At 46.8% G+C, this 25,589-nt stretch overlaps 1 protein-coding gene across 1 annotated transcript in view; it reads left to right on the forward strand.

Moving 5' to 3' along the window:
- LOC141121834 (uncharacterized) overlaps window positions 1–25,589 on the forward strand; it is a 315,649-nt gene that overhangs the window by 197,283 nt on the left and 92,777 nt on the right. The window contains exons 6-8 of the mRNA XM_073611550.1: window positions 6,191–6,418; window positions 6,501–6,698; window positions 7,073–7,211. Of these exons, the coding sequence (XP_073467651.1) occupies window positions 6,191–6,418; window positions 6,501–6,698; window positions 7,073–7,211 (565 nt within the window). The remainder of the gene's footprint in view (window positions 1–6,190; window positions 6,419–6,500; window positions 6,699–7,072; window positions 7,212–25,589) is intronic.

Consider the following 25,589-nt stretch of genomic DNA (forward strand, 5'->3'; position numbering starts at 1 on the left):
CTCTCTGGGGATATATACACACACACACATGTATAATACTGTATATACATGTGTATGCCCGCCCAAGTGTATGACTTTCTTTACTACACTGCTATGGGCTCTAGCCCCAAATCTTTTGTAGACCTAGCAATGCCACTATCAGTAACCAATTTTAATTTTATATACACATATTCTATTCTTTTATTCTTATTTTTAATACAACCCCTTTTGGTTATTCCCGAAGGGTTAGAGATGACCTTCTGATGCTTAGTCTGTTCCTGGTACATCTGTTGAGACTCATGCATCCCTATACATTTTTTCTAGATATGTTTATGGACACCTTCAGACCACCAACCATATGCCCCCTGCAGTCCTTTATGTGCGTCCTGGTCTTTCCTGCTGTGGTTGCTGGTTGCCACGCCCCCTCAGCCCCCGAACCGGCACTGCTTACTGCCGTCACCTTGAGACCCAGTGTTTTGGTGACCCAATCCAGTCGAGTGGTAAGTATGAGGTAGTTTTTTCATTGACCTCTCTTGCCAACCATCGCTTCTACCCCGATTAATTCAGTTATTTATACACTCTTACCATTTTTAATATCTTTTGTTATAGACATATGAATTATGCATCAGCCCCTGATGAGCGAGAAGAAACTCGCGAAACGCGTAGGGCACCATCGATGCCACATGTATGCCCATTTTGCTGGGTATTTGAAGTTGGTCATATCATGGTCATATACTGCTGCAATCCATGCATGTGTATTGTGTATTTTACAAATTCAGATGATGTATGTGTATTTTCTGCTTTTTAGTGATTTACTATGTATAATACCTTTTATGGATGTACAAACCAAGTGTAATGAATTGTAGTTGTTTTTTACTTATGCTTTAATCTAGGCCACTATGCCGGGTAACGCACATTTATTGCTGTTCCCATGTGTTTATTTAGCATTCTGTGATCAATAAAACATTTTTATTGCACTTATTATGGAAGTGTTCCAAATCTCTCCCACCTCATTCAAAGTCCCAGGGCTATCCTCCCCTTCATCTATAAGGATATACAGTACATACACACACAGCACAAGGCCGTGTTCACACTACGAGATGTTTCTCTGGGGTGTAGTTCCTCTGATCTCCACAAGATGGTGATCTCACCTCTACCCAGACAGGAAGTCTCTATGGAAGACAGGAAATGATGTCAGGTACAGGAGGTACAAAGTAGAGAGAAGACATTGCTGTAAGTGGCAGTAGAGGAGGTAATAAGATCTTATTTTCTATTTACACCCAGTAACCCCCCGTCATGTCCGTCCTCTTCCTCCATAGTCACTGTGATGTCTTTTATCTCCAGCAGATGATGATATACACATATATAGTGTGGAAACCTAGATTAACCCCTTCAGGGGGATCAGTTGATGATTTATATATCTTCCCTCCAAATCTGGCCATACATGGTTCAGTTTTATCGTTCAGCCAGCGGGATGAGAGGAAAAAACTGAAGTGATTCCCCCATCCACACATTGGAGGGGGATGGGGGAATCCTCCCCGCTGCACTATTGTATTCTGACAATGGGGGGCGCTCCTCCGCTCTCAGAATACACAGATCAGTGATGAAGCTATTGGCTGCTGATCGAGTGACTATTAACTGACAATTGCACGGTCGCACGACATTGTACCCAAACAAAATTGAGTTTTTTTTTTCCCCCACAAATAGAGCTTTCTTTTGGTGGTATTTGATCATCTCTGCGGTTTTTATTGTTTGCGCTATAAACAAAAAAAGAGCGACAGTTTTGAAAAAAAAAAACACAATATTTTGTACTTTTTGCTGTAATAAATAGCCCCAATTTTTTTTTTTTTTAAAAGCAAATTTTTCCTCAGTTTAGGCCAGATATGTATTCTTCTACATATTTTCGGTAATAGAAATCGCAATAAGCGTATATTGATTGGTTTGCGCAAAAGTTATAGAGTCTACAAAATAGGGGATAGATTTATGGCATTTTTATTATTATTATTTTTACTAGGAATGGCGGTGATCTGCGATTTTTATCAGGACTGCGACATTATGGTGGACATATCAGACACATTTTTGGGACCATTGACAATTATACAGCTATCAGTGCTATAAAAATGCTCTGATTACTGTATAAATGTCACTGGCAGGGAAGGGGTTAACCAGCTCGTAGGAACTCTCTGTCATGGTTATGCAATAGAGTTTGTTTGTCAGCTTACCTGTCTCCATGTGTTCATCTCCAAAGACCAGCTGACTCTCACCTAAATGCTTTTATTATCTCTCCTCTAGCACGGCTCCACCCCAGCTCCTATCAGAGAACTCTATATTAACCTCCGCACTGCAGGCCAGCCCTGCTGATCAACCTTTGTGTGTTTGGCTTCCTGTTCCTGCCTGCCGTGTGCTCTACGTTTGTTTCTGTTACCGACCTTGGCGTGTTCTCTACTATTCCTGTCTGCTCGTGACCCTGACCTCTGGCGTGTCCCCGACTATCCCTGTTTGCCTGTGGCCCTGAACCTTGGCTTATTCCTTTACTATTCCTATCCTTCTGTTGCCTACTGTGGGTGTGAGCTGGGGGTCGCGACCTGGAGCCAGTTGCAGCCCAGTCCATCCTCACCACTAGAGGCTCTGGTGAACACCTGCTGGCTCTTAGACTCCGCGCCCCAGGGAATACTATGCTGTAACCCCGGTGGGATCCGTGTTGGTGGTCCAGCGGCCCTGCCTTCCTTATACCCAGACTCCCATCCACAGCAATCAGCCATAGGGTCCACTGCCTTGCGGTGCACTCCTGATCCCAATGGTGTGCATCTGTCACCTAGCCTCAAGGTGACCAGACACACTCTTGATCTCTCTCTCCTCACAGGTCCCTGCTCTGCCTATCGTGCCTGCGATCGCCGGTCACGAGCATCGGCACCCCGTCTTTGCAGCGAACGCGCGCTTCCTATCCCGCCTAAAGGGACCGACGTACAGCTATGACGGTTCACGGGATCGTGCCGACCTGTCGCAGTATAAATATATATGATGGTGGCTGGTCGGCAAGTGGTTAAGTGACTTCCTCCCCTCCCCCTCATCTCCTTCATTATGTAAGTCATGCTGAGATAATCTCCCATTGGCTGAGCAATATTCTCATTTGTCTCTGAGCTCCTTCTTGCTATTCCTCGTCCTGCCTGTTGTTTCCTTGGATTGATTTTCTGTGTAGTGACCCCGGCTTCATCTCTTGGATGCGCTCGTCTGTTGCTTGTCCTGACCTTTATCCTGATTCCTGGATCTCCTCCTCATCTCTCCTCCATATCCTCTTACACAGCTTTTCTCCACACCTGCAGTGATCCTGGGGGGTGGAAACTTGGCACCAGCACTCAGCAAAATCCATCCCCACCATTAGGAGCTCTGGAGAAAATTGTCTGCTAGTTACACTCGGTTCCTCCCCACGTCACCTGATCACATGAGAGCTTACTTTCACAGATTCCAGACAGATTTCTGTATAGTAAAGGTCAAAGTTCACTCTTCAGTTTAGGAGAGGTAGGACACACCCAGGAACAATGGTTTGGTTTGCACAGGAGCCTCATATAGAGGACCCCTCAAATCTCCCCATCCAAATGTCCCTCCATCCAGAGCCTATATGTCCTATGACATCACACTCACCTCACAGCTCCTCCTCCAAATGTGCCTCCATCTGGCTTTTTTTCTGATGGTCTTAGGATGTGGGTGGATCTTTGGCATCCTCACTAGCAAAGTGGGACTGTTGGTCCTGTGTTGTATGTAGTGATGTCAGAATGCCTGCAATGAGTTGAAGTGTGACTTTAATAAAATGGTGAGGTGAGGAGGATTCTGGGAATATCATTTGATTTTACTATTTGTGTTCAGATCTAGAGTTTTCCTCCTGTGAAGTCTGGAGATCATATGACCATCACATTGCCTCCACCTCCCTCCCTGATAGAATAGAGAAATACAAAGAAGATTCTAGAAGTCACCAGAGAGATCATGGAGGACAGGTGAGCGGTGCTGGGAATTCTGGGACATTATCCAGTAACAGACAAGGGATGTGTCTGGATGGTGACTGTATCATTGTGTGTGTCAGGTTCCTATAAGGTGTCAGGATGTCACTGTCTATTTCTCCATGGAGGAGTGGGAGTATTTAGAAGGACACAAGGATCTCTACAAGGACGTCATGATGGACAATCAGCCGCCCCTCACATCACCGGGTAAGAGGAGACTTTATTGTAAAGGAGAGAGCAGTACGGAGGGTCCACCTAGATCCCCCATCATCTGATAAACACATAGAAACAATGTATTCAGTCAGTGTGTGTGTTTCCTACAGATGGATCCAGTAATGGGAACCCACCAGAGAGATGTCCCCGTCCTCTGTATTCCCGGGATTCCACACAAGAAGATCACACCATCCCTCACCATCATCAGGTAGATGAGGAACAATCACTGATAGTATCATTAGGATCTGTACATTATCTGCATTGTTATGCCCTCTACACACGGTCGGATTTTCCGACGGAAAATGTGTGATAGGACCTTGTTGTTGGAAATTCTGACCGTGTGTAGGCTCCATCACACATTTTCCATCGGATTTTCCGACACACAAAGTTTGAGAGCAGGCTATAAAATTTTCCGACAACAAAATCCGACGCACAAAGTGCCACGCATGCTCAGAATAGAGATGAAAGCTATTGGCTACTGCCCCGTTTATAGTCCCGACTAGAGGTCGACCGATATATCGGCCGGCCGATATATCGGCCGATATTTGGCGTTTTTTACTTAATCGGCATCGGCCGATTGTGCTGATAAAAAAGGCCGATTATAACTTCAGCCGTGACTTGCAAATGACTTCTGTAATAGAAGTTAATGCAAGTTTCCCTAAGTTATCTGTGGAGAGGATTCTCCCCTCCTCTGGGCAGCCTGCCAAGTCTGATAAGAAGATACATTTGTATCTCTTTCAGGTTCTTTTTATCAATAGACTGAACTCCGTGGAGAAGTTTTCAGTTTAACCATTTAAAGACTAAATCTTTTCTGACACTTGTTGCTTACAAGTAAAAATCCTGTATTTTCTGCTAGAAAATCACTTAGAACCCCCAAACATTATATATATTTTTTTAGCAGAGACCCTAGGGAATAAAATGGTGATTGTTGCAATATTTTATGTCACACGGTATTTGCGCAGCGGTCTTTCAAACGCAATTTAAAAAAAAAAAATACAGTAATGAATTAAAAAAAAAAAATAAGCAGTAAAGTTAGCCCATTTTTTTTCGTCCAAAAGTTTTGATTACCTGTTTTTGTGTATTTATTATTTAAGATAGGGTTTTTTTTTTTTTTTTTTTTTTTTTTTAGGTTTTTTTTCTAAATTATACATACAAGTGAACTGATTGGAGGTTTGTTTTGTTTAATGTTTAAATGAAAAAAAATTTCTGTATTACTTAAGGCTGCTTTCACACTGGAGCGGGCAGGCGTTGATGGTAAAACGCTGCTAGTTTTAGCGGCACTTTACCGTCATTTTAGAGGCGCTATTCGGCTGCTAGCGGGGCGCTTATAACCCAGCTAGCGGCCGAGGAAGGGGTTAAATGCGCCCCTGAAGCACCGCTGCCAAAACGCTTTGCAGGCGCTTCGGTAGCGGTGCGCATTTATTTCAATGGGCAGGAGTGGTGGAGCAGCAGTATACACCGCTCCAAAGATGCCGTTTGCAGGACTTTTTTTTACATCCTGCCAGCGCATCGCCTCAGTGTGAAAGCACTCGGGATCTCACACTGAGACTGCAGGGGAGCCGTTTTACAGGCACTTTACAGGTGCTATTTTTAGCCCAAAAGCGCCTGAAAAACGCCCCAGTGTGAAAGGGGTCTAACTGTTAGATTTTATGAGATGAAGGGAAAAAAGAAAGGGAAAAAAAAAATCGGCCAAATATATCGGCCCAAAAAAATCGGCATCACATATCGGCCATCGGCCACCGCGATTTCTAAATATCGGCATCGGCATCGGCCAGAGAAAAACCCATATCGGTCGACCTCTAGTCCCGACGTACGTGTTTTACGTCAACGCGTTCAGAACGATCGGATTTTCTGACAACTTTGTGTGACCGTGTGTATGCAAGACAGGTTTGAGCCAACATCCGTCGGAAAAAATCCTAGGATTTTGTTGTCGGAATGTCCGATCAATGTCCGACTGTGTGTACGGGGCATTACAATTGATGTCATTTTTATTATATATTCAGAGTGGAAACCTGAGCGATTCTAAAGTTGAAGTTAAAGAAGAGATAAAAGAGGAGGATGATGAGGATGGGGTGATGGAGGAGTCAGAGTTTCTAAAAGAACACAAAGATCTGTACCAGGACACCATGGTGGAGTCATCCAGCTACAGAAACCCACCAGAGAGATGTCCCCGTCCTCTGTATTCCCGGGATTCCACACAGGAAGATCACACCATCCCTCACCATCATCAGGTAGATGATTGACAATTATTGGTAGTTCTGATTTTATAGACAGCATGTTTGTTACATTGAATGTATTTATTTATATATTCAGAGTGGAAACCTCGGGGGTGATGATATCAATGTTAAAGAACAATATAAAGAGGAGTATAGAGTGATGGAGGAGTTTTCAGAAGGACACAAGGATATGATGGAGCCACCTAATACCAGGAACCCACCAGAGAGATGTCCCCTTCCTCTGTATTCCCGGGATTCCACACAGGAAGATCACACCATCCCTCACTGTTACAAGGTTGGTGGAACGAAGCTTATAAAACACACTTATAGAGACAATGGGGGTTATTTACGAAAGGCAAATTCACTTTACACTACAAGTGCACTGCAAGTGTACTTGGAAGTGCAGTCACTGTAGATCCGTGGGTGACATGCAAGGAAAATAAAAAACAGCATTTTAGCTTGCACATGATTGGATGATAAAATCAGCAGAGCTTCCCCTCATTTCAGATCTTCCCCTCAGATTTACAGCGATTGCACTTCCAAGGGCACTTGTAGTGCAAAGTGGATTTGCCTTTCGTAAATAACCCCCAATCTGGATTTTTTATGTGATGTCACAAAATTAAAGCTTATATCTTACAGATGATATTCTCTCTAATTTTCTTGATTTAGAGTGGAGATCCAATCGATATAGAATTTGAGGTTAAAGAAGAAGAAGAGAGGTATGTGAAGGATGATCAGCAGTCTATGGAGGAGGATGGAATAACGGGGACATTTATAGAGGAGGACACTCCTACAGAGATCAGCACAGGTGGGTCATTAACACTAAATACATTCCTCCACCCATACTGCTCACTGATTGGTCCAGAGTAGGGCGGGGACTGGGTGATATCAGCCTGTAATCCCCTGGTCACTTTCCTGAGCTGTGTTCCCTGTCCTGTATTCCTGTATTTCTCTCGGATAATCTTCCTTCTCTGTGCTGCAGACACAATTTATGTATCTAGACTGGATTTATAGAAATTCGTTTTGAATTGCTGGGTTCCCGGCGCCGCTCACAGTCACACAGTCCCGCCTCCTCGCCACTCACGTCACACAAACCTGCTTCCTCGCCCAGCGCCTCCCAGCATTGGACCAGTGTTCTGTCTATCTAATGTGCCAGGCAAGGAGGCAGGACTGTGTGACGTGAGCGGTGCTGGGTGAGGAGGCGGGCTGTATGTGAAGGTGAGCAGCGCCGGGGAACCTAGCAATTCAAATGAAAGCTGTTACAGTGGGCAATCCCCACTCTCGGATGATTGGCCAGCTCAACTCTTCCCCTCCTCTCTTCCCCTGGCTGGGAGAACGGCTCCCATTCAACCCTCGCCCCCCTCCTCCGAGGCAGCCTACGCTTGCCAGCCCTCATTTTTCAGTGGAGTGGAGAATTTGAGGGCTTCCTTACACTATATCATTTATATTGTACATTACATGCCCCTGACCCCTGCACTATATACTCTGTCAGGGCTCAAAATTTCAAGTTCTGAGCTACTAGCTAGGCCTCAAGGGTTACTTGCACCAGTTGCCCCGCCTCTATATCCGCCCCTAAACGCGCCCTCATAAATTATCTCATGAAATGACACTTAAATGTTTTATGCAGAATTAAGTTACAAAAATAAATATTAACAACAACTTTATCAGTGCCCCTCAGCACAGCCTCACCAGTGCCTATCAATGCAGCCTCACCTGTGCCCACCATTGCAGCCTCACTGTGCCCATCATTGCAGCCTCGCCTGGGCAGAGGAAGAGAGAGGGCGGCCATATCATGATTGGAGGAAGAGGAGAGGCGCGGGATCACAGAGCGGGATAGCATGCTGGAACAGCTTACATTACAATTGCCTCCACTTGCCGTCATACACAGCCCCGCCTCCTCCTGACCTGGAGCCTGTGATGGAACACATCCCAGCATTGGGCCGGCGTTCTGTCTATCACAGGCGCAAGTCAGGAGGAGGCGGAGCTGTGTATGACGGCAAGTGGAGGCAATTGTAATGTAAACTGTTCCGGTGTGCTATCCCGCTCTGTGATCCCGAGCCTCTCATCTTCCTCCATGCTCTCTTCCCCCGGGGCAATCGATGAGAGAATGGCTCCCGATCAACCCCCCCCCTCCGCTCCCAGGTAGCCCAGCTCCTCGCCAGCCCTCATTTTCCACTCGCAAAATGCCGTACAATGTTGTACAGTACATAATACTGACCCCTGCACTATATTCTCTTTGTTGTACATTACATTATTCTGATACTATAAAATCCTAACTGTTGGATCCCATATAATAAGTTATACATTACATAATCCTTACTTCTTTTGCACCCATTCTCTACCAGCTGGACATTTTATATCTGATGATTTGATTGGAGCACAGACTTTTACAGACTTTTACTTTTATAATGTGATAACATTCTCAGACTTTGGAACCTTAAACAGAAAGTGATAATGAGGGAGGAGTCAATAACCCAATGATGGTGGTCTTCAGGATCAGTCCAGTCTTCATCTTGGTTGTTCTCCCCCCATCCTCACTCTCTGACCTGACTAAGGTCCATGAATAAAGAAATGAACTGGTAGGAGATTTAGAGATGTAGGGCTGAAACAACAAATTGATTATAATCGATTATGAAAATAGTTGTCAACTATTTTCATAATCGATCAGTTGGCCAGTCGATTAATTGGCCTGCATACAGAATGCATTATTTCTTTACATATCAGAAAATGCAGCTCAGTACACCATCCATACAAGTCAGTAAATGCCTGAGAACTTGAATGTGTGAGGAGCAATGCCTCATGGGACATGTAGTCCTGGGCAAGAGAAGGAAGCAAGTGATTCTAAAGGCAGAAGTTTTTGCATCCTTCTATAGGAGAACTCTATACTATACTTTGTGGCTTCCTATAGGGGAACTCTGTACTATATTTTGTGGCTTCCTATTGGGGCATTCTGAAGGCAGAAGGAGCTCTGTGCAGGGAAAATCAGAAGATCAGCATCTGAACCCAGAGAAGGTGAAGGCTGATAGACTGGAGGTAATAGAAGGCATTACAATTACATTTAACCAGTTGCCGACTATGGCTACAGCATGGTCAGATAACTCTGGGAGGGTGTACTATGATGTCCTCCCAGAATCGCTGTCTTGCACGCCACCTGGGGCATGGACCTGGGAATGTCTATGGCCGTCGAGTTCCCCTGCACCCGGCGCACCACGGAATTGGGGTAAAGGGCCAATGACAGCGGCCCTTTACCACGTGATCGCCCCATCCAATGACGGACCGATTGGTTGTCAACAGACTGGAGCATGTCTGGGTTCAGCTCCTCCCCTCTCCTCGCACTGATCGGTACAGTGTGCGAAGAGAGGAAGGAGCCAGGTGCAGCAGCGATGTGGGCTGGATCTGAAGTGCCCACAGCGCTGATCTGTGCCCATCCATGACTCATCCATCCCCATGCATGGCTCATCCATCCCCATGCATGGCTCATCCATCCCCATGCATGGCTCATCCATCCCCATCCATGGCTCATCCATCCCCATCCATGACTCATTCATGCTCATCCGTGCCACATCAGTACTCATCCATGTCACATCAGTTCTCATTTGTGCCACATCCATACCACTACAGTGCCCATCAGTTTCTCACAAAAGTAATAGGTAGTCAAATTAGATGTGTAATTTATGCTCCTAGAACACCTGACGGTGCTCCCTGCATGTTGGGCCTCTCTATGTGACCAGGCTGTGTAAAAGTCTCACCTTTGTGATATCACCATACTCTGGAGGAATAGCAGAATGTATTTTGGGATGTAAATTTTGCTATGTACATGTTATGTGTTAGAAATATCTTATACATGGACAACTTTGTGTAAAAAAAAAAAAAAAAAAAAAAAAAAAAAAAAAAAAAAGCCATTTCATTTTATTTCCACATTTTCCAAAAACTTGTGGAAAAAAAATTACATGTTCAAAAGACTCATTATGCCTCATAGAAAATACGTTGGGGTGTTGGCTTTACAAAATGGGGTAATTTTTTTGGATGTTTCCATTGTCCTGGTGTCCAGGGCCTTCAAAAGTGTAAGAGGTAGTCAAGAAATTAGATGTGTAATTTATACTCCTAGAACGAATCATGGTGCTCCCTGCATGTTGGGTATCTGTGTGTGGCCTGGTTGTGAAAAAGTCTCACACATGTGGTATCGCCAGGAGGAGTAGCAGAATGTATTTTGGGGTGTAATCTGTGGTATGTAGGGATGAACGAATGGTTCGGCCTGAGCATGCGTTCAGGCCGAACATTGGCTGTTTGCACATTCCCCGAACAAACCGAATTATCAGGGTTCGACCATTTGTTCAGCCTGCCGAACTACCACAGTGCACCACGCCACCGCACAGTGCATTGAAAGCCCTGATTGGCTGAAGCAATGAAAGCGTTGCCCAGTCAGGGCACAGAGCACTTTCAGAGCCATGATTGGACGCTGTCATGATGACTCTATCCAATCATGGCTCATTGCTGTTAGTCCCGCCCCACATTATTTCAATAGCGGCCATTTTGAGTGTGATATCGGCGTGGAGAGAGATAGAACAGGGATCTGTTCAGTGCTATTAGACAGTGTGCTATTCTGATTCTAATTTCAGTGTAGAATATCAGTTTAGTGTGAATCTAGTGATAGTTCAATGTGAGTTTAGTGTGACCATTCATCTTTACATTAGTGTGAATGTAGGGATAGTTCAGTCAGTGTGAGTATATTTCAGTGCGTTACTTCAAGTTTACCGCCATATATTTTAGTGCGTTATCTTCCGTTTAACACAGTACAGTTCAGAGCGTTACTGCACGTTTGACACAGTATATTGCAGTGCGTCAGTGCAGTTTTACTGCAGTGTAATATGGTGTATCGGGAGTGTGTCTCTGTAGTAGTTGTACTCAAGTTAAAGTGCACCAAACACTACTTTCCATTGATTAAAGTGCATCCACGTAAACATTTTCACATGTATATTACATTGTGTTAATAAGCACCCCCCACTCCCCCCATCATGTCTGGGAGGACAACATGGAGAGGCAGACGTTCCCATGGCACTGTGAGGGGGTCAGCAGCGTATGTGTCCACAGGCAAAGGTGGACGTGGTCAGTACTCAGGCAGGGCATCATTTCCTCTATTTAGTGATGTTGCCCGTGCTATCCAGCCACAGCATGCAGAGGAGGTGGTGGACTGGCTTACTAAACCATCCTCATCCTCCGTCACCCAAGCAGAGACTGGTGCACAGTCCACTTCAGCTGCCAGAGTGGCTTATTCTGCCTCCTTGTCCACAGCTACTCCTGCCATAGCCCCAGCATCAGGCATGGAGGACTCAGCTGAATTAATTGAACACAGTGCCAGCCACTTGCTCCTTGATAATGCACAGCCATTACTTGATTCAGATGTTGGTTCTGAGGTTGAGAAAGGCAGGAACATGAGCCTAGAGAGAGGGGAGAACACTGGTACACAAATTGGCAATCATGTTCCTGAAGCCGCAGCGTATTGCCATGTTGTCTCCAGTGGTAATGAGGATGGACATGATGATGAGGTCACTGACGTGACTTGGGTGCCAGATAAAGCAGAGGAGGAAAGTGAGGGTGAGGCACAACCCCAATGAGGCAGCCACCATGGAAGAGTAGAGAGCAGCCATCCTCTTCCATCACATTATGGAGCTATTATCTCCCAGCCCACTTCCCACAGCTTAGCTGTCCTGGCCTTTTTTAGCACATGTGTAGCTGATCGCACTGTTGTAATTTGCAAACTTTGTCTCAAGCACATCAAGTGTGGCAAAAGCACCAGCCATTTTGGTACCACATGCTTGACAAGGCATTTAACCTCCCACCACTCAGCCGGTTGGCAAGAGCACCTAAAAGCCACACAAAAGGGGTGCAAATCTGTTCCTCCTCCTTACTCACATCAGTCTGCTCCCTCTATACCTCATATCCTCTCAGCAGCCTCCACTGACAGGGATGATAGTACAGTACAGGGTGTCTCAGGTCCTTGCAGGACATCTGCCAGCAGCACACCACCAGCTGTAGACTATAGCCGGCAAATTTCTCTGCCCCATCTGCTGCAGTGAAAAAAAAAAATAGTCACTGGCCCCCACATGCTCAGCGTCTAAATGGAAGCTTGTCAAAGCTGTTGGCTGTACAACTTCTGGCTTTCCGTCTGGTGGATTCTGCCCTGCTTTGTGAATTTGTAGAATGTGCTGTAGCACAATGGCAGGTTCCCAGTCGCTATTTCTTTTCACGTAAGGCCATTCCAACTCTGTACCATTACATGGAAAGCAATGTTGTGGCATCGTTGGGCAAGGCAGTCAGCCACAAAGTCAATGTTACTGCTGACACGTGGTCCAGCAAGCATGGTCAGGGACGATATATTTCATTCACAGCACACTGGGTAACTCTGCTTGCAACTCGGAAGGATGCAGGACAGGGCTCAGTGCTGCAGCTTGTTGTGCCCCCATGTCTCCATACATCTAGTGGTGATGGTGCTAGATTTGTCAGCTCTACCCCTCCTCCTCCTCTGCCTCCATGCCCTCTTCTGCTGAATTGTCCTATGAACCACAAGTACCCCCTAAGCATTCAAAGGGCTATTCAATGTGTCAGGCTAAAAGATGCCATGCAGTGCTTCAGATGGTGTGTCTAGGGTACAGGAGCCATACCAGAGCAGAGATTCTTACAGCTCTGCAGGGACAGGTCCAGAGGTGGTTCACGCCACGCCAGCTGGAGCCAGGAATGGTGGTGTGCGATAATGGCACCAACTTCCTGTCCGCCCTTAGACAGGGAAAGTTGACACATGTGCCATGCCTGGCGTATGTCCTCAATGTGGTGGTGCAGCATTTCCTAAATAGGTACCCAGGGTTGGAAGATCTGCTAAAGCAGGCCAGAAGATTCTGTAGCCATTTTAGGCGGTCATACACAGCCAGCGCTCGGTTGGCTGAAAGTCAGCAGGAGTTCCACCTGCCCGTAAACTGCCCGATTTGTGACATGCCCACCAGGTGGACCTTGACTTTGTCAATGCTGCAGTGGCTGCACATACACAGGTACTCGTTGATGGCCCTCTGCTGCGAGTATAGCACGATGACAGGCTCAGGCCGGCTCAGCTTTTTTTTCCCCACGCCAATGGCTGCTCATAAAGGATGCATGCACTGTATGGTCGCCATTTGAGGAGGCCACAAGGATGGCCGTGACAATGCATTCATCAGTGACACAATCCCTGCTGTGTTCCTGCTGGAGCAGACTCTGTGTGGCATTATGGACAGGGCACTGGAGGAAGAGGAGGACTTGCTTTCCTCTCAAGGCCCACTTTATGCAGACACCATTGTTCCTATACCACAGAACACACAAGAGGAGGAGGAGGAGGAGGATTCTGGCAGTTTGAGGTATTGAAGCAGAGGAAGACATACGTCAAACAGTAAGAGATGGTTTTCCATCCGGAGAACCCTTGGAAATTAGTAAACAGAAAAAGGGAATGTGGGACTTTAAATGAGGCAATTGACTTGTGGAGGCAGAGTGGTTGGTAAACATTATTTATTTGTAACAATAATATAAAACAGATAAAAAAAAAGTATTTTCATATATCTGCACATACACATGGCATAAACGTAATAGATACATATATGTCAACTTGGCAGTACATAAGAGTAAATATTAATAAAGTATAATACAAGGTATTTCCTATTAGCAGGCATTGGTAACCCATATGCAAAAGAGCTGCTGTAAGATAGATGCACATACACATGATTGTTCCCCCCCCCCCCACCTCTTGATTATATGCAACAGGGATGGAGGCCAATGATTTTTTGGATTGGCAGTGTTCCCCTGCCGTCCATGTGTGAGGTCTGTCTTGGTTGGTAGTGCACCTTATTTAGGGTCCACACACTCGAGACATCTGCTATGGCACTTGGCGGTATACCTGATATTTTTTACGATAAGTATAATTTAATTTGATCAACAAAACGATTATATAATAACGACATATGCAATATCTGTATTAGATATACTATTTGATACATGCCCATTTTTTTCTAATTATTTATATACCAAAAAAATATTTCCTACTGGGCCTCTATTATTCTGTATGACTCCATCCACACTGAGGCTGGTCGGGGATGGGGGGGGGTGCCCCTTTTCTTGTCTTGATTCCGGAGCTGCGATGCGCAGCAGTGCTTCCCTTCTGAGTCTCTTTTGAGATTTCGGCAGGGGGGGGCCCTCCTGCGCATCGGCGTCATGATACGACCTGTTTGTGGCGTCGTTTGACACCGCAATACAGCGACATCCTTGGTCCATCTCACGCCGGAGATGGGGTTGGCGGGGCTCCACTTTGGCGCTTGCGCCGGTGGTGGATTTCACTGCCAACTCCTATTCTCATTCGACGTTGTGCATGATGTTGGTCGGGGACCCGCCCCACACCTGGATTACATTAGCAGGTGAGCTGATTGCCTTACCATTTCACTGTGTGTTTGACACCAGGGAGGCAACACACAGCCCATTCACTGGATACACACATACACCTAAGCTATGCACAATTTTTTTCTTTTTCTTTTTTCAGCCGTTTTTCTTCCCCTTTTTTTGACACCTGCAATACACCCATGTACTATTGTGTGTGTGTGTGTATATTTATACACACATAACATTCATTAGAACATACACATATCATTATATATATTTTATTTATTTATTTTCTCTCAAACTCATGTTTTTTTCACTTTTCACATTTTTTCACCTTTTTTGCACTTTTTTTACACATGGTTTTTCACATCTTTTTATATATTTTTTACAGAACACCATACTTGCAATCCTCCCCACCCATGTGGAATGTGCTGTGGCAGTCGGGCATGCCATGTGGGTGTTTTACTGGCTGGGGTGGGGTCCCTTGCCTCAGCTCCGGAACAAACAACCATTTGGGTTCCCATCTTCCTTGCTGCCAGCCAAGTACAGTGTTTTAGCTGACCTGTGCGTATAGATTTCTTTCTCCCCATAAGGTCTTTTCTCCCCTTAAAGAGGTAGGACATATTAATTAATACTACATTTCCATTTGTATTTACAGTTTACTTCTGTACCCAACTCCTGATGAATGGCAGATAGCCATGAAACGCGTCGAGTTTCCATGGGGTGCTCAGTCAACTACTTTTTTTTTATCTGTTTTATATTATTGTTACGAATAAATAATGTTTACCAACCACTCTACCTCCACAAGCCAATTGCCTCATTTAAAGTCCCACATTCCCTTTTTCTGTTTATGTACTCGTATCCAGAAAGGAGGGGTCATATAATGTGCCTCATTTAAAGCCCCAAATTCCCCCCCCCCTTGATTATTTGTAAATTGGTACGTGGCTGGGAGGAGGCAGTTCCAGACACTGTAAACCTCAGTGACCCCAAGGTGTCTGCTTCTCATGCCTCTGCAAATTTGCGGTGCATGGGCTCCCTCATGCGTCAAAGCCTGCGAAAGGACCCGAGAACATGTGCCTTAAAGGAGAAGGATCATTATTGGTTGGCAACCCTCCTTGACCACCGTTACAAGGGGAAAGTCCCAGAACTCATCCTGTCCCCACAGAGAGTGCAGAAGATGAAATCTTTTGAGGACACCTTAAAGAAGAGTTTATCAAATGCTTATCCCGACTCTGGTAGGTTACAATGTCATGGAAAATGTAGTTTTGAGTCTTTTGTTGGTCAAGAGAGGAGCGGTGGAGAAGGCAGCTACCTAAGTGATGCATTTCACAATTTTTTTAGTCCTTGCCGCCCAGGGCTGTCAGCTTCCACATCCCATTGGCAGCGTCTGCATCCCACGGTGGACGATTATCTAGGGGCAAAAACAGAGATGGAGACCTTTCCAGTCCACGATCCACTGGCTTAATGGGTCATGAGGATAGACCACTGGCCAGAACTTGCCAAGTATGCAATTGTGCTGCTGCGCTGCCCTGCATTCAGCGTGCTTTCTGAATGGGCATTCAGTTCTGCTGAAGGTTTTGTTACTGGTAATTAGGGATGAGCTTTGTGTTCGAGTCGAACCCATGTTCGACTCGAACATCGTCTGTTCGCCCGTTCGCCGAATTGTGAATGATATGGGCCGTTCGCGCCAAATTCGTGTGGCGTGTCACGGCCCATAATTCACTGCGGCATCGCAGTGCATTGCTGGCTGATGATTGGCCAAGCATGCACTATGACCCACATGCTTGGCCAATCACAGCACCGTCTGAACAGAGAGCCGTAATTGGCCAAAGCCAAGGAGGCTTTGGCCAATTATGGCTCAGGGGATTTAGTACACGCCCCACACTATATAAGGCCGCCTGCACGGCGGCCCTGTGTAGTGTGTGTTCCGGCGTTGAAAGAGATAGACAGAGAGACAGTGTCATTTGATTTGAGTTAGATAGATTAGGCAGGACAGTCAGTGAGTTAGCTGCACTTACAGTGTATTATGTATATATATGCATCCCGGGTGTTGCATATATATATATATATATACACTCTGTATTCAGTTTAGCTAGATCCATTCCTGTTATCTTCCTACTGACAGGCAGGCTTGTCTTGTTACAGTATATACAGCTACCTGAAGAAAATTGCTGGTGTTCTTTTGATCCTATTAGTACCACAGTCAGGCAGCTAGACTATTTACAGTTAGTGCAGTGCGTCCTGCTGACAGTGTTCAGCTAAACCTACAAGTTAGTGGGGTGCGTCCTGCTCACAGTGTTCAGCTAAACCTGCAAGTTAGTGGGGTGTGTCCTGCTCACAGTGTTCAGCTAAACCTACAAGTTAGTGTGGTGCGTCCTGCTCACAGTGTTCAGCTAAAACTACAAGTTGGTGTAGTGAGACCTCTGCACAGTGTTCATCTCAAGCTACAAGTTAGTGCAGTGCGTCCTGCTCACAGTGTTCAGCTAAAACTACAAGTTAGTGCTGTGCGTCCTGCTCACAGTGTTCAGCTAAACCTACAAGTTGGTGTAGTGAGACCTCTGCACAGTGTTCATCTAAAGCTACAAGTTAGTGCAGTGCGTCCTGCTCACAGTGTTCAGCTAGATCCGTTCCTGTTATCTTCTTACTGACATTCAGGCTTGTCTTGTTACAGTATTTACAGCTACCTGAAGAAAATTGCTGGAGTTCTTTTGATCCTATTAGTACCACAGTCAGGCAGCTAGACTATTCACAGTTAGTGTAGTGCGTCCTGCTCACAGTGTTCAGCTAAAACTACAAGTTAGTGGGGTGCGTCCACCTCACAGTGTTCAGCTAAACCTACAAGTTAGTGCAGTGCATCCTGCTCACAGTGTTCAGCTAGATCCGTTCCTGTTATCTTCTTACTGACAGGCAGGCTTGTCTTGTTACAGTATTTACAGCTACCTGAAGAAAATTGCTGGTGTTCTTTTGATCCTATTAGTACCACAGTCAGGCAACTAGACTATTTACAGTTAGTGCAGTGCGTCCTGCTCAGTGTTCAGCTAAACCTACAAGTTAGTGTGGTGCGTCCTGCTCACAGTGTTCAACTAAACCTACAAGTTGGTGTAGTGAGACCTCTGCACAGTGTTCATCTAAAGCTACAAGTTAGTGCAGTGCGTCCTGCTCACAGTGTTCAGCTAAAACTACAAGTTAGTGCTGTGCGTCCTGCTCACAGTGTTCAGCTAAAACTACAAGTTAGTGCTGTGCGTCCTGCTCACAGTGTTCAGCTAAACCTACAAGTTAGTGCTGTGCGTCCTGCTCACAGTGTTCAGCTAAACCTACAAGTTATTTTTTGCGAGCTCTGCACAGTGTTCACCTAAAGCTACCTGTAGAAGGTTGGTGGTGTTCTCATACTACAGGCAGGCAGTTGATTTTGCTAGCTGCAGTATCAGTACATATATATATATATATCCCAGCTTAGTGCAGCTACAGGCCATTAGTATGTCTGGAAGGCCAAGAAGGAGAGGCAGACAGTCACAAGCCAATAAGAGAGGGCAAGCAGGCTCTGTGTCTAGTGCTGGTCGTGGAGACGGTGCATCCTCATCAGCACGTGGCCGTGGGACACGCTTGGCCTTTTTTTTCGGCAGCTGGCCATGTTGAGCCGCAACATGCGGAAGACTTGGTCGAGTGGATGACCAAGCCGTCCTCATCCTCCTCATCCTCTCTCACCCATGCTCAGGGTACTTTGTCTGGCAAAGCAGCGGCCTCTTCCCTCGGCTCAATGTCATCAGTGACGCCTTCCCTAGCCCCACCATGTCCTCCTGAGGAGTCCCTCGAACTGTTTGACCACAGTGTTGGGTACATACAAGAAAAAGACAATTCCATAGCTCAACTCACCAACCAGTCTGCTGACCAACCAAATTTACCTGTCTAACCGTATGTTAAAAGCAGGGGTTTAGTTAGCACACATTTGCAAACGCATGTGAAAGCTGCAAGGCCTCGTCAAGGCACCCTGTATTACTTGCAGTCCTAACACTAAATTTATAAGTGTCTCCACAGTGGAAGCACATGCATTGAATGGATAGGTGTGAGACAGGTGAGCCAGGAGGCCGCCCTAGCCCCCTTAAAGGGACAGGACACACACTGGACACCCAGCAGTAGCAGCAGAGGCGTCCAGTGTGTCCCCGACCCAAATATACAAACGGTAACAAGACACTGGTCACCGCCCACACCCATAACTGGCCTTCACAGTAAGGAGCACATGGAGGGCATATACATACAAGAAAAAGACAATTCCATAGCTCAACTCACCAACCAGTCTGCTGACCAACCAAATTTACCTGTCTAACCGTATGTTAAAAGCAGGGGTTTAGTTAGCACACATTTGCAAACGCATGTGAAAGCTGCAAGGCCTCGTCAAGGCACCCTGTATTACTTGCAGTCCTAACACTAAATTTATAAGTGTCTCCACAGTGGAAGCACATGCATTGAATGGATAGGTGTGAGACAGGTGAGCCAGGAGGCCGCCCTAGCCCCCTTAAAGGGACAGGACACACACTGGACACCCAGCAGTAGCAGCAGAGGCGTCCAGTGTGTCCCCGACCCAAATATACAAACGGTAACAAGACACTGGTCACCGCCCACACCCATAACTGGCCTTCACAGTAAGGAGCACATGGAGGGCATATACATACAAGAAAAAGACAATTCCATAGCTCAACTCACCAACCAGTCTGCTGACCAACCAAATTTACCTGTCTAACCGTATGTTAAAAGCAGGGGTTTAGTTAGCACACATTTGCAAACGCATGTGAAAGCTGCAAGGCCTCGTCAAGGCACCCTGTATTACTTGCAGTCCTAACACTAAATTTATAAGTGTCTCCACAGTGGAAGCACATGCATTGAATGGATAGGTGTGAGACAGGTGAGCCAGGAGGCCGCCCTAGCCCCCTTAAAGGGACAGGACACACACTGGACACCCAGCAGTAGCAGCAGAGGCGTCCAGTGTGTCCCCGACCCAAATATACAAACGGTAACAAGACACTGGTTGGTCAGCAGACTGGTTGGTGAGTTGAGCTATGGAATTGTCTTTTTCTTGTATGTATATGCCCTCCATGTGCTCCTTACTGTGAAGGCCAGTTATGGGTGTGGGCGGTGACCAGTGTCTTGTTACCGTTTGTATATTTGGGTCGGGGACACACTGGACGCCTCTGCTGCTACTGCTGGGTGTCCAGTGTGTGTCCTGTCCCTTTAAGGGGGCTAGGGCGGCCTCCTGGCTCACCTGTCTCACACCTATCCATTCAATGCATGTGCTTCCACTGTGGAGACACTTATAAATTTAGTGTTAGGACTGCAAGTAATACAGGGTGCCTTGACGAGGCCTTGCAGCTTTCACATGCGTTTGCAAATGTGTGCTAACTAAACCCCTGCTTTTAACATACGGTTAGACAGGTAAATTTGGTTGGTCAGCAGACTGGTTGGTGAGTTGAGCTATGGAATTGTCTTTTTCTTGTATGTATATGCCCTCCATGTGCTCCTTACTGTGAAGGCCAGTTATGTGTGTGGGCGGTGACCAGTGTCTTGTTACCGTTTGTATATTTGGGTCGGGGACACACTGGACGCCTCTGCTGCTACTGCTGGGTGTCCAGTGTGTGTCCTGTCCCTTTAAGGGGGCTAGGGCGGCCTCCTGGCTCACCTGTCTCACACCTATCCATTCAATGCATGTGCTTCCACTGTGGAGACACTTATAAATTTAGTGTTAGGACTGCAAGTAATACAGGGTGCCTTGACGAGGCCTTGCAGCTTTCACATGCGTTTGCAAATGTGTGCTAACTAAACCCCTGCTTTTAACATACGGTTAGACAGGTAAATTTGGTTGGTCAGCAGACTGGTTGGTGAGTTGAGCTATGGAATTGTCTTTTTCTTGTATGTATATGCCCTCCATGTGCTCCTTACTGTGAAGGCCAGTTATGGGTGTGGGCGGTGACCAGTGTCTTGTTAGTGTTGGGTACATGCTCCAGGAGGATGCCCAGCATTTGGAAGGCTCTGATGATGATACTGAGCTCGATGAAGGCAGTAACATGAGCACGGACAGAGGGGGTGCCCAAGAAGGACAGCAATCTGGCAGTCATGCTCCCCCTGCTGCAGCATACTGCCAGGTTTGCTCCAGTGATGAGGAGGGAGGGGATGATGAGGTCACTGACTCAACATGGGTGCCTGATAGGAGAGAGAAAGAGGAGGAGGCGGCACATCACCAACGAGGCAGGATGCCCTCCAGGGGCCAGCCTAAGGGCAGCACATTGACTGCATCACACCCCAAAGCTCCACATGTGCAGGGCGCTGCAGTCTCTGCGCGTTATTCAAGAAGTTCTTTGGTGTGCGCCTTTTTTGAGACGAGTGCATCAGATCGCACCGTTGCTATTTGCAACATATGTCTCAAGCGTATCTCGCGTGGCCAAAACATCTCCCGCTTGGGTACCACATGCTTGACCAGACATATGTTGACCTGCCATGCAGTTCGTTGGCAAGCGTATCTAAAAGACCCACACCAAAGAACAAAGAGGACCTCTCCTTGCTCCTCATCAGCTGAGATCTCCAACCCCACTATACCTTCAGTCCTCTCTGAGACCTGCACTGAGAGGAATGAAGGTGTAGAATTAGGTGTGTCACAGCCAAGTACTTGTGGGCAATCTGCTTTTGGTACACCAATGTCAGATTGTACCAGGCAAATTTCCCTGCCCCAGCAGCTGCACCGCCGAAAGAAGTTTGCTCCCAGCCATCCACATGCGCAGCGGTTGAATGCTAGCTTGGCAAAATTGCTAGCACTTCAACTGCTGCCTTTTCAGTTGGTAGACTCTGCCCCCTTCTGTGAGTTTGTGGAATGTGCGGTTCCTCAGTGGCAGGTACCCAAAAGCCACTTTTTCTCACGGAAGGCGATTCCGGCTCTCTACCGCCATGTGGAAGGCAATGTCCATGCCTCGCTGGACAGGGAGGTCAGCGGTAAGGTACATATTACCGCTGACTCATGGTCCAGCAGGCATGGACAGGGACGTTACCTAAGTTTCACGGCGCATTGGGTGACTCTGCTGGCAGCTGGGAAGGATGCAGGACAAGGTGCAGTAGTGTTGGAGGTTGTTCCGCCACCACGCCTCCAAAATGCTAATGATTGTGACACACCTCTCTCCTCCACCCCCTCCTCTTCTTTTTCCTCCATGGCCTCTTCCTGTGCTTTGTCCTCGGAACCAGCGGTGCTCCGTAGCCATTCAAGGGGCTACGCAAGTACGCAGGCCAAAAGATGCCATGCGGTGCTTGAGCTGGTGTGCTTGGGGAACAGGAGTCACACTGGGGCAGAGGTTCTGTCAGCTCTGCAGGAGCAGGTTCAGAGGTGGTTGACACCACGCCAACTTAAGGCAGGAATGGTGGTTTGCGACAATGGCACCAACCTCCTCTCTGCCCTCCGACAGGGACAAATGACCCATGTGCCCTGTTTGGCTCACATCCTTAACTTGGTGGTGCAGCAGTTCTTGGGCAGGTACCCGGGCTTACAGGATGTCCTGAGGCAGGCCAGGAAAGTCTATGTGCATTTCCGCCGGTCATATAATGCCAGTGCTCGGCTGACGGACCTCCAAAAGGAGTTTAACCTGCCCAAGAACCGCCTAATCTGTGACATGCCCACCAGGTGGAACTCAACGTTGGCCATGCTGCAGCGGCTGCACACGCAGCAGAGGGCCATCAATGAGTACCTGTGCGACTATGGCACCAGGACAGGGTCAGGGGAGCTTGTTTTTTTTTCCCCACACCAGTGGGCCATGATCAGGGATGCATGCACTGTCCTGTCACCATTTGAGGAGGCCACGAGGATGGTGAGCAGTGACAGTGCATGCATCAGTGACACTGTCCCCCTTGTCCACCTGTTGGAGCACACACTGCGTGGAATAATGGACAGGGCACTTGAGGCAGAACAGAGGCAGGAAGAGGAGGACTTCCTTAGCTCTCAAGGCCCCCTTTATCCAGACAGTGTTCCTGCGTGCCCGCCGATCACACAGAAAGAGGACGAGGAGGAGGAGGAGGAAGATTGTGTCAGTATGGAGGTGGAGCCTGGCACTCAGCATCAGCAGCAGTCTTTAAGGGATCAGTCCCAAGAAACACATGGACTTGTACGTGGCTGGGAGGAGGTGGCTGCGGACCATGTCGTCCTTAGTGACCCAGAGGACTCCGGACCGAATGCCTCAGCAAACCTACGCTCCATGGCCTCCCTGACCCTGCAAAGCCTGCGTAAGGATCCTCGTATTCGTGGTATCAAGGAGAATGACCAATACTGGCTGGCAACCCTCCTTGATCCACGTTACAAGGGTAAGGTTGCAGACCTTATCTTGCCATCGCAGAGGGAGCAGAGGATGAAACATCTTCGGGAGGCCTTGCAGAAAGGTCTGTGCAACGCGTTCCCAGAGACTGGGAGGTTACAAACTCCTGTTTCTGGACAACGTGTTGCTGAGGCTTCGGGCAGTCAAAGAAGGAGCGGTGGAGAAGGTGGCCGTCTGACCGATGCGTTCAGACAATTTTTTGGTCCGCAGCCCCAAGGTATGATCGGTTCCAGCAACCATCGCCAGCGTCTGTTTTACATGGTGCAGGAATACCTAGGGGCAAGATCTGACTTGGACACCTTTCCCACCGAAAATCCTCTGGGTTACTGGGTCTTGAGGATGGATCACTGGCCAGAGCTTGCACAGTATGCAATTGAGCTACTGGCCTGTCCTGCATCCAGCGTTCTTTCGGAACGCACATTCAGTGCTGCTGGAGGCTTTGTAACCGATCACAGGGTGCGTCTGTCCACCGACTCGGTCGATCGACTGACCTTCATAAAAATGAATCAGTCTTGGATCACCACCAGCTACCAAGAACCTGATGCTGATGTAACCGAATAATTTTTTTTGAAATCTCAGATCCCTTCAAAGACTGCCTATACTGATGCTGAGTGACTATCCCTGAGAAATTATCCTCTTCCTCCTCAATCATCACGCTGATTGCTTGTAAGAACATTTTTGGTTCTGGGCGCCACCACCAGTGCCTAAGGCACAATTTTTCAGCCCCTGTTTAACAGGGGCATGTAATTACAATTTTTGATGCAATACTTTGCAGCAGGGCTCGTTTCTGCGTTACAACTAGAGTATCTGTGAGGGGTTGCAGTGTTGTTGCACCAGTGCCTAAGGCCCAATTTTTCAGCCCTTGTTTAACAGGGGCGTGTAATTACAATTTTTGATGCAATACTTTGCAGCAGGGCTCATTTCAGCATTCCAACTAGAGTATCTGTGAGGGGTTGCAGTGTTGTGGCACCAGTGCCTAAGGCCCAATTTTTCTGCCCGTTTAACAGGGGTGTGTAATTACAATTTTTGATGCAATACTTTGCAGCAGGGCTCGTTCCTGCGTTCCAACTAGTGTCTGTGAGGGGTTGCAGTGTTGTGGCACCAACACCAGTGCCTAAGGCCTAATTTTTCAGCCCCTGTTCAACAGGGGCATGTAATTACAATTCTTGATCTAATATTTCACAGCAGGGCCCATTTCTGCACCCACCAAGAGCGAGTGAGGACTTACAGTGTTGTGGCACCACCACCACCAAAGGCCCAATTTTTCTGCCCCTGTTCAACAGGGGCATGTAATTACAATTCTTGATCTAATATTTCACAGCAGGGCCCTGTGAGGGCTTACAGTGTTGTGGCCACAACAACACCTAAGGCCCAAATTTCTGCTGAGTATATAGGGCAGGCCCCTACTTTCAAACATCTAACTTACAAACGACTCCTACTTGCAAACGGAAGGAGACAACAGGAAGTGAGATGAAATCTACCCCTAGGAAGGGAAATTCTCTCCTGTAAGAGTTAATATGGGAAAAACATTTCTCCTTTCCACTGATGCTTTCCAATCCTTGTTCCACAAAAAAACCCAAATTTTCAAAAAACATTTGTCATTGGGACAAAAAGTGAGGTGAAATCTTCTGAAGAGGAGGAAAGACAGCAAAACAAATGTCACAGGGGTGATAACCCTTCCCTATATTTTCCAAAAAGCTTAAAAAAGATTTTTTGGCTGGAGCTAAACACGTTAAAAATGTACCCGTTCAAAATGACAAACAGATTCTACTTAACAACAAACCTCCAGTCCCTGTCTTGTTTGCACCGCCTGTATACTGCTGTTCAGAGTATATAGGGCCTGGTGGCCCCACACCTTTCCTTATTTTAATTTGGGTGCGGGGTTTAAGACCCAAAGGGCCTGGTAATGGACTGGGGGGTACCCATGCCGTTTGTCTCACTGATTTTCATCCATATTGCCAGGACCCGACATTACATTAAACCCGCAAGCAGTTTTAAATGAGATTTGTTCCTTTAAAAATGACATTTGGTGCAGGGACTGTTCTAAACACGGGAAACACGCGCCACTTTACAGGCATACTATAGACACCCCCCAGGTACGATATTTAAAGGAATATTTCACTTTTTTTTTTTACTTTAAGCATCATTAAAATAACTGCTCCCGAAAAACGGCCGTTTTTAAAAGTTTTTTTTGCATTGATACATGTCCCCTGGGGTAGGACCCGGGTCCCCAAACCCTTTTTAGGACAATACCATGCAAATTAGCCTTTAAAATGAAGCACTTTTGATTTTGAACGTTCGAGTCCCATAGACGTCAATGGGGTTCTAACGTTCGTGCGAATTTTCGGTCCGTTCACAGGTTCTGGTGCGAACCGAACCGGGGGGTGTTCGGCTCATCCCTACTGGTAATAGAATGCATCTGTTCACAGACTCGGTGGACCATCTGACATTTATCA

The sequence above is a fragment of the Aquarana catesbeiana genome, unplaced genomic scaffold (genome assembly GCF_042186555.1).
Source record: "Aquarana catesbeiana isolate 2022-GZ unplaced genomic scaffold, ASM4218655v1 unanchor233, whole genome shotgun sequence".
NCBI lineage: Eukaryota > Metazoa > Chordata > Amphibia > Anura > Ranidae > Aquarana > Aquarana catesbeiana.